At 36.5% G+C, this 14,107-nt stretch overlaps 1 protein-coding gene and 1 pseudogene across 11 annotated transcripts in view; one reads left to right on the forward strand and one right to left on the reverse strand.

Annotated features, from left to right (window-relative positions):
- TJP1 (tight junction protein 1) overlaps positions 1 to 14,107 on the forward strand; it is a 251,152-nt gene that overhangs the window by 202,437 nt on the left and 34,608 nt on the right. For all 11 annotated transcript variants that reach the window (XM_047735914.1, XM_047735915.1, XM_047735916.1 and 8 more), the window contains 2 exons: positions 11,966 to 12,105; positions 13,063 to 13,168. In XM_047735914.1, the coding sequence (XP_047591870.1) occupies positions 11,966 to 12,105; positions 13,063 to 13,168 (246 nt within the window). The remainder of the gene's footprint in view (positions 1 to 11,965; positions 12,106 to 13,062; positions 13,169 to 14,107) is intronic.
- LOC125103912 (ubiquitin-conjugating enzyme E2 L3-like) lies at positions 8,579 to 9,836 on the reverse strand (annotated as a pseudogene).

Below are 14,107 nucleotides of genomic sequence, written 5' to 3' on the forward strand. Positions count from 1 at the left end.
ATCCCAATTATTCTAATGTTGTTTCATCTTATGGTGTCACTTATCTCTCGAATTCTCCCCTCGTGGTCCGGTAGCTGTTTGTCCCTCTTTTGCTCAGCTTTAATCTCTGTTATTTGGTCTTCTGTATCGCTAATTCTTTCTTCTGCCTCATTTATCCTAGCAGTGAGAGCCTCCATTTTTGATTGCACCTCATTAATAGCTTTTTTGATTTCAACTTGGTTAGATTTTAGTTCTTTTATTTCTCCAGAAAGGGCTTTTATATCTCCCGAGAGGGTTTCTCTAATATCTTCCATGCCTTTTTCGAGCCCGGCTAGAACCTTGAGAATCGCCATTCTGAAGTCTAGATCTGACATATTACCAATGTCTGTATTGATTAGGTCCCTACCCTTTGGTACTGCCTCTTGTTCTTTTTTTTGTGGTGAATTTTTCCGCCTTGTCATTTTGTCCAGATAAGAGTATATGAAGGAGCAAGTAAAATACTAAAAGGGTGGCAACAACCCCAGGAAAATATTCTTTAGCCAAATCAGAAGAGATCCCAAATCGTGATGGGGGAGAAAGGGGATAAAAAGAGGTTCAGGAAGAAGAAAAAAAAAAAAAAAGAAAGAAACAATTAAAAAAAGAAAACCAATAAAAAATATAAGAAGGGAAAAAATATATATATATTAGTTAAACTAGTTAAAAAACGTTAAAAAAGAAAAGGGTAAAAGTTTAAAAAATTTAGCAGAAGAAGAAAAAAAATTGAAAAAGGAAAAATAATTAAATTAACTGCAAGGCTAAAGAATCATGGGGAGAAAGCCATGAGTTCCATGCTTTGCTTTCTCCTCCTTGGAATTCCGCCGCACTCCTTGGTATTGAAACTACACTCCTTGATAGGTGAAGTTGGTCTTGGCTGGGTTTCTTGTTGATCTTCTGGGGGAGGGGCCTCTTGTAGTGATTCTCACGTGTCTTTGCCCCAGGCGGAGTTGCACTGCCCTTACCCCGGGCCGGGCTGAGTAATCCGCTTGGGTTTGCTTTCGGGAGCTTTTGTTCCCTGAGCACTTTCCGTAGAGTTCCGGAGGGCGGGAATGAAGATGGCCGCCTCCCAGTCTCCGGCCAGGAGGAGCCGCGAGCCCAGTGTCCCACTCCTAAGTGCGCCCTCAGAGAACAGCGCCCAATTACTCCTGTCACCCTGGCCTCCCGCCGCGCTCCGAGCTGACTGAGCCTGCGACCGGTTCAAGGTAACCCCGAGTTTAGAGCTCACTCCTCGGCTCTGTCTCTGTAGCCGGCTTCCCGTTCTAATACCTGTAAGCTCTGTGACACTCAGACACCCCCGATCCTTCTGTGACCCTGCGGGACCTGAGGCCACGCTGACCCCGCGTGGGCTTCACCCCGGTTAAGCCTCTGGAGCGATGTCCCTCAGCGGAACAGACTTTTAAAAGTCCCGATTTTGTGCTCCGTTGTTCCGCCGCTTGCCGGGAGCCGGCCCCTCCCCCTGCGGTCTATCTTCCCGTCGCTTTGGATTCACTTCTCTGCCAGTCCTTCCTTTCAGAAAGTGGTTGATTTTCTGTTTCTAGAGTTGCTGTTCATCTTTTCTTCGATCTCCTGTTGGATTTGTAGGTGTTTGCAATCTTTAGATAAGCTATCTCGCTGATCTCCCGCTACCTGAAGTAGTCTCAGCCTGCTACTTCTCTGCCATCTTGACTCCTCCCTCCGAGAAGTCTTGGCTTTTAAACTAAAGATCATTATTTTTACTTTCACACTTTATGATTTTTGTTATCTTCCATAATTATTTTTTTAGATATTAGAAAGCTATAAATATTCTTTAATTCTAGTATATATAGTATCTGTTAGCTATTGCTTGGTTCTCTCTGGAACTTTGCCAATAGGCTAAAAATTATTGGGACATTTATATGTATCAGTTGGATATTTCTTTTTACTCTTTTAAAATCTGGAGAAGTGCCCATCTTCTGGTGAATTTCAGATTTTGTTTTCTGATTTTGGTTTTAGTTTTTTGTCTTAAGTAAAGCTTTTATTCACCTCCTGTTTAACAGATAGATGATTTATTCAGAACAAGATTTACATGTAATAATGTAGGTAATTAACTTGGTGTAGGTGCTGCTTTTTCAGACTATGCCGTCCCTCATGTTGGTTTGTTGGTTTGTTTTTGGTTTCTCCTTCATCTGTGAAAAAAAGGGCCAGGTAGAAAGATATGATTCTTAAAGTGTCTTAAAGTGTCTCAGTGAAAATAATTAATGGATTAATGACTTCCTCCTCTTGGCTCCTTCTGCCTTCTAGTCAGACTAAGGCAGTTGGTTGTGAGTTGATGCAGCACAGTGAACACTTTACAGTGAAGATTCAAAGATTTTTTTTTTTAACCAGTGATTTTGATATTATCCTGCTAATTCTTACTAAACTATTTATTGATATCACGTATGTTATCAATATATAGTTATAAATTTATGCCCTGAACAGTCCAGGCAAGATCCATGCTGTCCTCGAACTTTAGGGCTTATAACCAGGTGAAGAAAGCAGATAAGTAACTTTGAAATATGAAAAGTAATTTCCTTTAGTAATAAGTACTGTAAAGAAAATCATGGCATAGTTTGATAGTGAAGATGGAGGGAACAATATTAGATAACATGATCAGAAAAGGCTTCTCTAAAGTGACCTCATCTTGAAATGAGTAAGAAAGAGCTCTCCCGATTGAAGATTATTACAGAATAAGAATAGCACGTGCCCTTTCTCAACTCAACTTCTTAGAGTAACAGCAAGATGACCTGTGTGGATGGATCACAAGAGCAAAGGAGAGAGTGATTACAGTTCTAAGAAGTTTTTTCTTTTGTTTTGGAAAAAGTTATTTCAGTAGGAAAAATAGGAAAGTTTTTTAAAAGGTTGTTTATTACTTGAATTGGGTTTTTTGGGGCATAATTTTCTTTGCCTAACATTTCAAAATGAGTGGAATACTGATGACCTACCCGGAACTTTTGTTACTTAGATTAAGAACCAAATTGTTTTCAGTCTTTGGGAATTTTAGGTTACCAGGTTAAAATTCCAAGCTGGGGCTTTGTCTTTGATATGCTTTCTAAGAAGCCAGGCAGAGGAAAGACCTTCCTTGGTGCATTTCTCTAGTAATTAACTAGAAACCCAAGTGTCAGAATGTGTGTCAATGAATGCTGGTCAGTTTTAACTCTTAACGGGAGTTTATGGATCTAAAGGTAGGAAAGCGGCTTAAATATTATACTTTAGAGCCACAGTTTACAAAGTAAAAGTATGAATTTTATTTAATTCATCAGCTCTTATACAAGTACAATATAAAACATAAAATAAGATATTTAAAAAATGGACTGTTTGGTAGTATGTGTTAAAAATAGCAAATAATGAAAACTCTTACTTCCAGATTTAAATAATGTAGAACAATCTTCTTTTGTCCTTTTGAGGCTCTTCATTAAAAAATGAGTGTTGTACTGTTCTCTTGTAAAATCAACCAAATGTACCACTCCATCAGATGATTGTTTTACTGAAAGAGTACCTACGTGAGTCAGTCGGTTGAGCATCTTGATTCTTCATTTTGGTTGGGTCATGATCTCAGGATCGTGGGATCGATCCCCACGTTGGGCTCCGTGCTCAGTGGGGAGTCTGCTTGGGATTCTCTCTAAGATAAATCTTTAAAAAAAAGATCATTTACTCCAAATATTAGCCCAAGTACCTGATAATCATTATACCACTGATGAAGGCTTAACGATGCTATCTTTAAATTAAAAAAAGGTCTTCCTTACTCCTCATTATTAAAAATTGTGCATTTCTACAAAAATCAATTTGAACAACAGATATGTTTTCCTTCTAAATCATTATCATCATCACCATCATAAATGAACATGTAAGATGAGAAGCTCTATACGAAATGATAAGGATCATAAAAGCTTGTATCTGGGTTATCACCTGAAAGTCATTTGTCATAATAAGCAGTATAGATACTCAGATTTTTTCAAAATCATATACACACACACATATGTATGTCCAGACAGTAGATTACAGTATGTAAAGAATAAACTTAAACTGTGGGAAATTAGCTTGTAAATATGCAAAATAAGTATAATTATTTCCTTACTTTCTCAGCATACCACCCTTCATTTCTGTGCCCAAGTATCAGCTTAGAATCTCTGCATCTCTCCCTTTGTCATCCCTAGAATTCTGTATATGCCATGCAGAAAGAGATCATTAATATTTTATTGCTGTTAAGGAGAAACTACAATGTATAAATATCATTTTGTTTCCATATAAAGTTTAGAAGATTGAGCAATGGGCACAACATTATAAATAGTCAGACTTGAGTGTGCCTTTAGTTTTTTTTTTTTTTTTTAATTTTTTTATTTATTTGACAGAGATCACTAATAGGCAGAGAGGCAGGCAGAGGGCTCCCCGCTGAGCAGAGAGCCCGATGTGGGGCATGATCCCAGGACTCTCTGGGATCATGACCTGAGCCAAAGGCAGAGGCTTTAACCCACTGAGCCACCCAGGTGCCCCTCGTTTTTCTTTTTCATGTCTTCTAGCCCTCCCAGCTGAACTCTTCTGTTACTGGAGAAAATCTGTGGGATATGGTTAAGTTGATTTCTAAACATATCTTTATTGTTAATTATGGCTGAGATAGTCCAGTAGCCTTTAAAGGAATAAGCATCTAGTTTTTGTTTTCATCCTAGGTTCTATAGGTCTTGTCTCCCTTTATGCAACAAGTGAGTTTCTGAAAAGAAAGTATAAGCCTGTTTAAGTCATTTACCATGCAATAGGAATTTGAAGTTGGTTTTATAAAAGGATGTTTTACTGGAGTGAATGTTAAGCCTCAAGTTTATTTCCTATATTAGGACCATTTTTAAAATAAGGCATTACTGACCAGTCAGTTGAGAAGATGTTTGAGAGCTAGAAGCCTGAAAGAAAGCTGCATGAAGAACGGGCAGTCTAGCATGTTTTGTCAAACAGGGTCCAGTCAAGACAGAAAGTGGAATGGGGAGTGAACCCAGCAAGTTTAATGTAAAGAGATTAAATATAACCAGATTGGTGTAACAGGATTAGCTAGTAAGAAGTAAAGGGAACTCTAAAGAATATGAGAATCAGGTATATGAACACCTGCTCCCCTTGGTGCTGTGTTGGAATGCCAAAGAGGAGGCTCCCCCTACGCATCCCTGGGGCTCAGAGCCAGCCATGTTGGGAAAGGCACACCATGCAGGATTCACTGAATGGCAGAGAATTTGACTGTGGTGTGTCACCAGAAGAATGTGCAAGAATTTTTCCTCTAGTGTGCTTGAAAAAGGAGTTTCCTGGGCAAGTGTCTTGTTAGAGACCTTCTCCTGCGAAAGCATCCTAGGGAAAGACTGCTGACTGCTTTGTGCTGTGAGAGCCTGCTGAGGGAACACACACTAGAACCCAGAGGGAGAGCCCCGGACCAAGCCACCTGCCCTCTGCCCTCTACCTATAGGCCCAAACACTTGTGATTTTACTTATACCCGAAGTTTTTCACTTATAACTACTTGTTACTCCTTGCTGATCTGATGAGAGAGTATGTTACTCTGCTACCCAGTTTACACGGTTGACTGGGTAAGGCTTAAAGAAGGCTGTTTACAATGAGTCCCTTTATGTGAACTGTAAAAACTCTTCAGAGACTGTGTTCCACCCTATCTCTTAATAACTGTCTCCCACAGAGTTTTTAACCAGCCCAGAGCTTCTGGGTAAATGGATCACTGCCGTAAGATTGATGTACAAATGAGAACTCTGGAAAATAAACGCTGTCTCCTCCCATCCTGGGGAAAAACAGTAATGCCCTTAAGAGGATCTTTAGGTCCTTGAGAATGTCTTAAATGTCCGTCTCAGCTACTTGGAGCCAGAGTATGTAGATAAACATGCGTCTGACTCAGGACAAACGTGATTTTTGTATAAAGTCAGCCTTCCTCTTAATAGTAAAAAGTTTTTGTTTTTTGTTTGTTTGTTTGTTTGTTTTTGGGTAAAACTTATATACTGTTTCAGAGCCAGTTGGGTAGACTCATGTACGGAAGATTTGAGGAAAATGTATTTTCATTGTCACAGCCTTGCCAGTTTCTTTTGATAAGCGCCACTGATTATAGACTAATTTGGTGTGTTTGGATTTGGTTTTGTCTTGCAGTAGACATAATGATCACGTTTGCTCATAATAGAACTTTATAAATGTTTGGAAAATCTGATTATTGTATTCCTGTACTGTAACTGTAGATCTGTATTGCCCAACATCATTGCTACTAGCTAGCCACATGTGGTTACGGAGTGTTTGAAATGTGGCCAGTCCAAATTGAAACATATTTTAAATGTGATATAACACATTGGGTTTTGATGACTGTGCACACACAAAAAGATGTAGATTACCTCATTAATAATTTCATTACCTAATGAAATAATATTTTGGATGTAATGGGTTAAATGTATTCACTGATTTTACCTCATTTCATTTAATACAGATTTCAGAAAATTTGCAGTTACATAGATGACTTGCCTCATAATCCCGTTAACAGCACTGCTCCCGATCTACATGTATTATTGAATAATGCCTCCATCTTTTGGTAGATAACAGAAATGCACTAAAAAGAGGGGTGATTCTCCAAATATTAACTGTATGGAAAATTTCATAGAATAATATGAGTTCCATCGACCTGAAATGTTATTTCAGTCATAACAGTTGTTACAGGGGGGCGGGGTGCTGGGCAATATGGTATGAAAATTAACCAAAGACGACAGTACTGGCAGTTTTATGTGATGGAGCAAGAGCCCTATTGCACAACAAATGACAACTTATTGGTTATCATTACAGAGGAGGTTTGCATTGGAGTATTATAAATGATTCTAAGTTACCAAGATGGTGGTTATCATTAATTTCAGTCATTTTTAAATTTAGGAAGTTTAAGTTATAAGAAAGAAAGTCAGTTGTAACTATTTGTTTTTACATCTTTTTAAACCAATTTAAAGTTTACTTGTTGCAGAGCAATAAATCTGTAGAACTATTAAAATTATGCATTCTTTAATCTCATTTTCTTTAAAATGTTCATATTTGTATTTTTAATGCAAAGAATATAAGGGGAGTCTTCTGTTTTGTACTACCCTTTATACTCTGAGGTTCCCAGAGCAGTGTGGGGATAAAGCTTAATTGTATTTATTTATTCTTGGACTAATTGTACCTGAGATTTTATTATATAAGCAGTGGCTAAATATTTTGACCTTTTGTGATTTAAAAATAGTTCATTCTGGTTTGATTTAGAAAATACTTTGACTTTTATAGTACTTCCTAAAAAACTGGTTTATCTACATGCAGCTCATATTAATATACATAACTTAAAAAACTAGAGTATACCCCCATAGAAGTTAAGTGACTAGAAAATAGAAACTATGAAAAATGCCTTGTGTTTTTTTTTGTTGTTGTTTTTTTAATGTTGTGTTAGTCACCGTATAGTACGTCATTAGTTTTTCTTTTCAGGAGAGTAACTGAAAAAACTTTTTCTTGATAAGAGACTGCTAATAATATGTATTAATAGAACCAAATTCTTTGTTTAAAGTTAGACTTAATTCCATTTAAAAATACTAAACATTTTAAGATGAACATTGTTTTTAAAATATTTTAAAACATTTCAGTCTTTACTCAGTAAGTCACGTGTACATATTTTTGTTGTAAAAATTCAAATAGTATAGATAAACCTCAAATTCCACTTAGGTTCTCTTTTATCTACTTCTCCCTCTGCAGGAAAACACTGTTGCCTGTTTGGTTATACCCATCTGGGTCTTTCTCCATGTGGGCATGTGCACACTGGTGTATCTGTAGAGCTCTGGAAACACTTCTTGATGTCACAGCAGAGATACTCTGCGGCTTGTGCTTCACATCTTGTTTCAGAGTTATTCTCATGTTTTTACACATAGCTTCTTTCATTGTAACTTATTTTAATATGTTTTTGTCTCCCGTTATAAAAGCATCGTATGCTTATTAGAACAAAATAGGCCAACTCCACCTTACCCCATTTCCCACTGCTCTTGAATTAAAAGCCTTTCTCCGTGCTTACACATACTTTTACAAATAAAAGTAAGGATCATATGTAGAGTTAGCTCTGCGTGATTTTACTTATTTATGTGTGTTTGTGTGTGTGTGTTTGTTTTGGTGGGCAGCAAAACAAGGTTTATTGAGCCTTAGCAAGACGAGATAGTACAAAGCTCCTGAGGAGGTAGGGGACGCGAGACGGTTGTCCTATGTATGTTTTTAATAATTGAAAAAGTTAAGACTCTGCATATTATTTTCCAGCTAGCTGATTTTACTTATCAGTACAGGGTAAACATCCTTTGAGCTTATTCTTTTGGTGAGAAACTTTACCTATTATGGAAATTCTGATTCTAGGTGTTTGCTTGTGCGGTCACTATTGTTGTGTAAGCATCTTTGTCCATGATTTCATATACTGGCTCTTTTTGTTTCCGAAGTCATCATTTAAGAGTATTATTTTTAAATGTTCGTGAATAATGCCGATCATTTCCAAAAGTAATGTTTGAGACTATACTTATTTCTCAGAATTCCGTGTTTACCAATCTGATGGTTGCAAATTGGTAACTGTTTATTTCCAGTTGATGGTTTCCTGATTAGTGGAGCTGCGCATCTTTTTATGAGATTATTGATGGTAGTGTTGCTTCCTCAGTGAACTGCCAGGTTCATTTCTGTTGCTCCTTCCTTCCTTCCTTCCTTCCTTCCTTCCTTCCCCTCCCTTCCTTCCTTCCTTCCTTTTTTTCTTTTTTCTTTCTTTCTTTTTTTTTTTAAGAACATCTTAAATTTTTAATCCTTTCTTTACAGGTTACCTAGACCACTTTTGATTAAGAAAACTCTAGAAAGTTAGTAACTGCCACAAGCAAACACCAGGCGGTGGCACGTGTCTGTTTTCCAGAGTCCTGCTTTGTGGGGTGTCTAAATGTGTGGCTTGGGGTCTCTGCTCACACTCGCTGGAATCCATCGTGGTAGAGTTTAGTCCACAGGTCACTTTCCCCGTTTTCTTTGTAAACTCTTCAGGATTCTCACAGAATTTTTTACCGTTCCCAGAGTATTCTTCAGGTAGGTGAGCCCGAAGTGAGTGCTCGGGCTGGGGTCATTCACCAGTGCTATGTGGGACTGGATTACTTAGTGGGTTTTAATTGCTGGCTTCCAGTTTTTAGCACTAATTACTGGGCAGACAGACTGCCCCTTGTCTTCAGTGTTGTGATAGATCTTTGTTTTATTTATTTATTTTTTATTTTTATTTTTTTAAAGATTTTATTTATTTATTTGACAGACAGAGATCACAAGTAAGCAGAGAGGCAGGCAGAGAGAGAGAGGAGGAAGCAGGCTCCCCGCGGAGCAGAGAGCCCGATGTGGGGCTCGATCCCAGGACCCTGGGATCATGACCCGAGCCGAAGGCAGAGGCTTTAACCCACTGAGCCACCCAGGTGCCCCAGATCTTTGTTTTAAATGTGACTGCCTTCGGCTCAGGTCATGATCCCAGGGTCCTGGGATCGAGCCCTGCATCTGGCTCTCTGCTTAGCAGGGAGCCTGCTTCCTCCTCTCTCTCTGCCTGCCTCTCTGGCTACTTGTGATCTCTGTCTGTCAAATAAATAAATAAAATCTTAAAAAAAAAAGTGATCTCTTGTGGTTTGATTGGGTACTCTGCAGGAACACTGATTTTGATTCTGAAGTCCCCCTTACCATATGGAGCGTGGACAGGAACAGTGAGCCCTTGCCAAGTCAATAAATTAGCTTCATCAACCTGGATGTTATGAAAGTTTTTCATTCCACGTTTGCGAATTTCTTCAAGCTCCATCAGCCTCCTTCTGGTTGCCATCTTGGATCTGGTGCTGCTGCTTTCCCAGCCTGTTGGTCATTTTTCTGTTGCGTTATTCTTTTTTACTTCTTCATCAGTCAGTAGTAGCTCTTTTGGGGAGTGTGTTGCAAATATAAGTTTTTATAATATCTTTTTCTTTGCAACTAGATATTTTTAATAGTGAAATGTTTTCATCTTTATGGCTTCTGGATGTTTATCTTACTTATTTGGGGAGATCTCCCCCAATCTAAGTTTGTATAGATTCTCTCCAGGCATTTTACAGTTTCTGATGTTATTGTTGCTGGCATACTTTTCCCTTTCATTTTCTTCTGGATGATAGAGGACACTGAGGAAAATCCATTGATTTTTTTTTTTTCAACATAGTCTTAAAAACGTAGTTTAAATGTAGTTTAAAAAACGTAGTTATAATTTTCTTTATGTAATTTGTTTAGTATTCTTTATACTCACTAAAATTCTCCCCAGTATTTCAAGCCTTATTAGCTCATGATCATATCATCTGAGTCTTCAAAATAATGGTAGATAACCATAGTTAGTATTGGCAGGTATCACTGTGTTGTTACTGACTTTAGTGTAAATACATTCAGCATTTCCCTGTTTAATATGGTCTTAGCTCTTGGTTTTCGAAAATAGTCTCATAACTAATTATATTGTATTTTTGCTTTATTTGTTATTTTTATTAGGAATGGCTGATGAATTTTTTTTTTACATTCCTGTTTCACCAGTATTTTTTTCATACAGTATTTGGATGTAATAATGAATTATGTGATAGATTCCTAATGTTAAGCCAGCCATGTACTTGTGAAATAACCCTGATGTGATCATTGTAAAATGACCTTTTAATGCATTACTGTATTCCCTTAGCTAGGCTTTTATTTAGAATTTTTTCCTCTATTTATAATTTAAAATGTTTTTTGTGTTTGTCCTGTCATTGTCAAAGTGTTAAGGGTACTGTTAGCCTCAGATTGAATCACTGATAGAATATTGAAAAATTTTTTAACTACACAAGATTTTTATGATACTGTTCTCTACATTACTATGCATATTTGGAATTTTCCATAACAAAAAGTTTGAAAAAAAATGCGTTCTTGGACATGTATGTGTTTCTCTAGGATAAACCTAGAAGTGGAATTACAGGTTTTTGAGTGTTTGTCTAAGTAACTCCCATTTTGCCCTTAGGTAGTCATACTTGTTTACATTTATTTACCATCCCTGTATGAGTATCTGTTTCTCCATGTCCTTCCTTAGGTTTTATGTTATCGTGGGAAAGTTCTCATGAATGATAAGACAAAAGTTATTTTAATGTGCATTTTCCTAGTTACTAGTGAGGGTGAACATACTTTCATGTTTATTGTTATCTGTGTATGTATATTTTTGGTGAATTGTCCCTTCCTAATACTCATTTTTCTCTTGAGTTGTCTCCTCTAAACTGATTTACAGTTCCTTATATGTTCTAAATACCAAATTTTTCATGTGTTATTAGGCCAATATATAAATTGGTCAATATGGAAACATTAAGGTGTTAAACTCATTACTTACATTGAGTTGAACTATATGAAATTGCTTATATTCACCTGTTAGAACCAAAAAATCCCATTTCATTTGGCTTAACCAAAAATATATTTTTTAATTACTTGAATTTTTATGCAGTCACTGTTGTTGGTGTATGTGGGGTTTTGTGCATTGAGTCTTTAACAGTCCTCTATTTTTGATTATACAGATTTTTAAAACATATATTTTTGACTTAAATTCCATCTGAAATCGTATTTTTGTCATTAACATGCATAGAGATCTAATCTTTTAAATTGTGGACATTGATCCTAACATCATTTATTAAATAAATAGCATGTTCTTTTCTCACAATTCTTAACTGCCACTTCCATATTAAATTTTACTATTGTGGATAGATTCATCTATTTTCTATTTTGTTGCTTTGATCTGTTTTTCCGTTTCTGTGACAATACCACTCTAGTTTTAATTACTAGGTTTTCATAGTATTTTGATAGCTATTAGAGCAAATCCCTTGTCATAGTTTTTCAAAGGTTGCTTGACTGTTCTTAGACTGTTCTCTTACAAATGATTTTTACAATCATCTATGTGTCCCTGATTTTTAAAATTTTACTGATGTGCAGTCTCCGGAGCAGAGAAGAAGAGAGAATTTCTAAACCGGGGGCTGTCTCAACTCCTGTGAAGCATGCGGATGATCATACTCCTAAAACGGTAGAAGAAGTTATAGTCGAGAGAAATGAGAAACAAGCACCCACTCTCCCAGGTAAGCCTAGCAAAACACTGCATTCAGAAAATATTTGCAATCAGACTAAATAAAATAATTGTCAGAATTTATAGACGACTTAAATATGCTTCAGTGATTTTGATTATTGTTATTTCTACAGTTACTACTATTGCGTCTCCTACTGTGTTTGAATTTTTCTGAATCTGACTTCCAGTATATTCCTTATGGGTATGAGGTTGGCATGGGTCAGTAGGCTTTCATGAATTTTTAAAAAATTTTCCTGGATAGAAATTATTCATAGTTAACAGCTATTCACAGTGAGTAAAGTTGTTCTCTAGCACTGCTTATTTAGGAGAAATATTAGATTGGCTTAAGAAATTTTTTTAAGTTATTTTACCTATTGAAGGTGTTTTCATAAATGCTATAAGTTATAATAAGTTATACCCTGTAGAGATGTATATGAAACCAGACATAAGAATCTGCAAGTTTCCAAAATCCATTTCCTTGAAAGGCCGGGATATTTGGGTTCTATTGTCTCTCAGTTCCTTCTCTCAAATCTTTTTACTCTGCTTGTTTAGTAGCAAGAATGTGGATATTTGAAAGCAAATTTTACCAAGTGAAGAAGACTGCTTTGACAATCTTAGAGAAATGATGTAGGGATTCTCTTCTCTTTTTCCTCCTCTTCCTCCTTTCCCCCCCTCAAACCCCAACCATAGACTTTTTCAAACCCTAACAGCTGAAGCTTTGGAAGGCACAGGTAACCATGTAATATGCATACTTGCTATAAAGAAATCAGAATTTATAACTGTACTCTGTACTTTAAAATATATAGTATGTATGTTCCTTATTAAGTTTTCTGGGCTTTTTGCTGATGAATTTTTATGTATATATTTTGTGGGCTTTTGTTGTTTGCTATTTTCCTGGTTGTGCTTATATTAGTATTCCAGTTTTTAATAAAGCGATTCCTGCACAGTTTTTAAATTTTCTTTCTTTTAGAACCAAAGCCCGTGTATGCTCAAGTTGGACAACCAGATGTTGATTTACCTGTCAGTCCATCTGATGGTGTCCTACCTAATTCAACTCATGAAGATGGGATTCTCCGGTAATGCGATTTTAAGCTTGTGTTGTCTTCTCTGTCCATTATTCAGCGTTCTATAAAGTGAGAATTCAATTGCATATCCTTTTTGAAAGAGTGTATACCACTTAATGTTATGATTGTTTTATTTCAAATTATTTATATGATAGAATTAGAAATTAAAAAACAAAAAAGAAACTTTGGATGTTGACTTTCTCTCACCACTGTCACCTACCTAGTTTTTAGGTCGGGAATTACAAAAGTTAAAAATTGTTTTCTGCTTAGAAGTCAGAATTTTCACAAGTTTTCTAATGCCCTAGCATTTAAAAAAAAAAAAACAACACCAGTGTTTTTCCATTCTAACACTGTTGAAATTTTGGGTTGGGTCCTTGTTTATTGCATTGTGGAATGTTGAGCAGCATCCCTGACCACTAGCTGCCAGTAGCACCTCCCAGTTGTAACAACCAAAAACGTCTCCAGACTTTGCTAAATGTTTCTTGGGGACAAAAATCACCCTTGGTTGAAAACCTCTTCTAGATTAGTTAGCAACTCAAAAGTAAGTTTTTTATATTCTATACCTTTTACTGTTCTGTCTTATATTTAATGAGATTGAGATGTAAATTTCAAACAATCTTCATCATCAAATTAGTCTTTTGTTGCTTCTGTGGTGAAAGGGACATGATGTGACCAAACTTTTAAGTGGGTTAGATGTAGACCCCTGATCTTACTTGTTTTCTTTGCTTAAGGAAATTGGGTTGTGACTGCAAGACCCAGATAGATAGAACTCCTGAAATAGATGGGTAAGATAGAAGGTTAAAGTTGTATATTGTTATTATCAGATAACTGATAATTCAAAATTTTATAAATTATGAAGGAATAGTTTCCTTCTTTTTCCTTTCTTCAGAATTGCTTGAAAGCTTTTATAACTCTTTAAAGTTTAAGAAAACTGGAATGATTAATTCCAGA

The sequence above is a fragment of the Lutra lutra genome, chromosome 7 (genome assembly GCF_902655055.1).
Source record: "Lutra lutra chromosome 7, mLutLut1.2, whole genome shotgun sequence".
Lineage (NCBI taxonomy): Eukaryota > Metazoa > Chordata > Mammalia > Carnivora > Mustelidae > Lutra > Lutra lutra.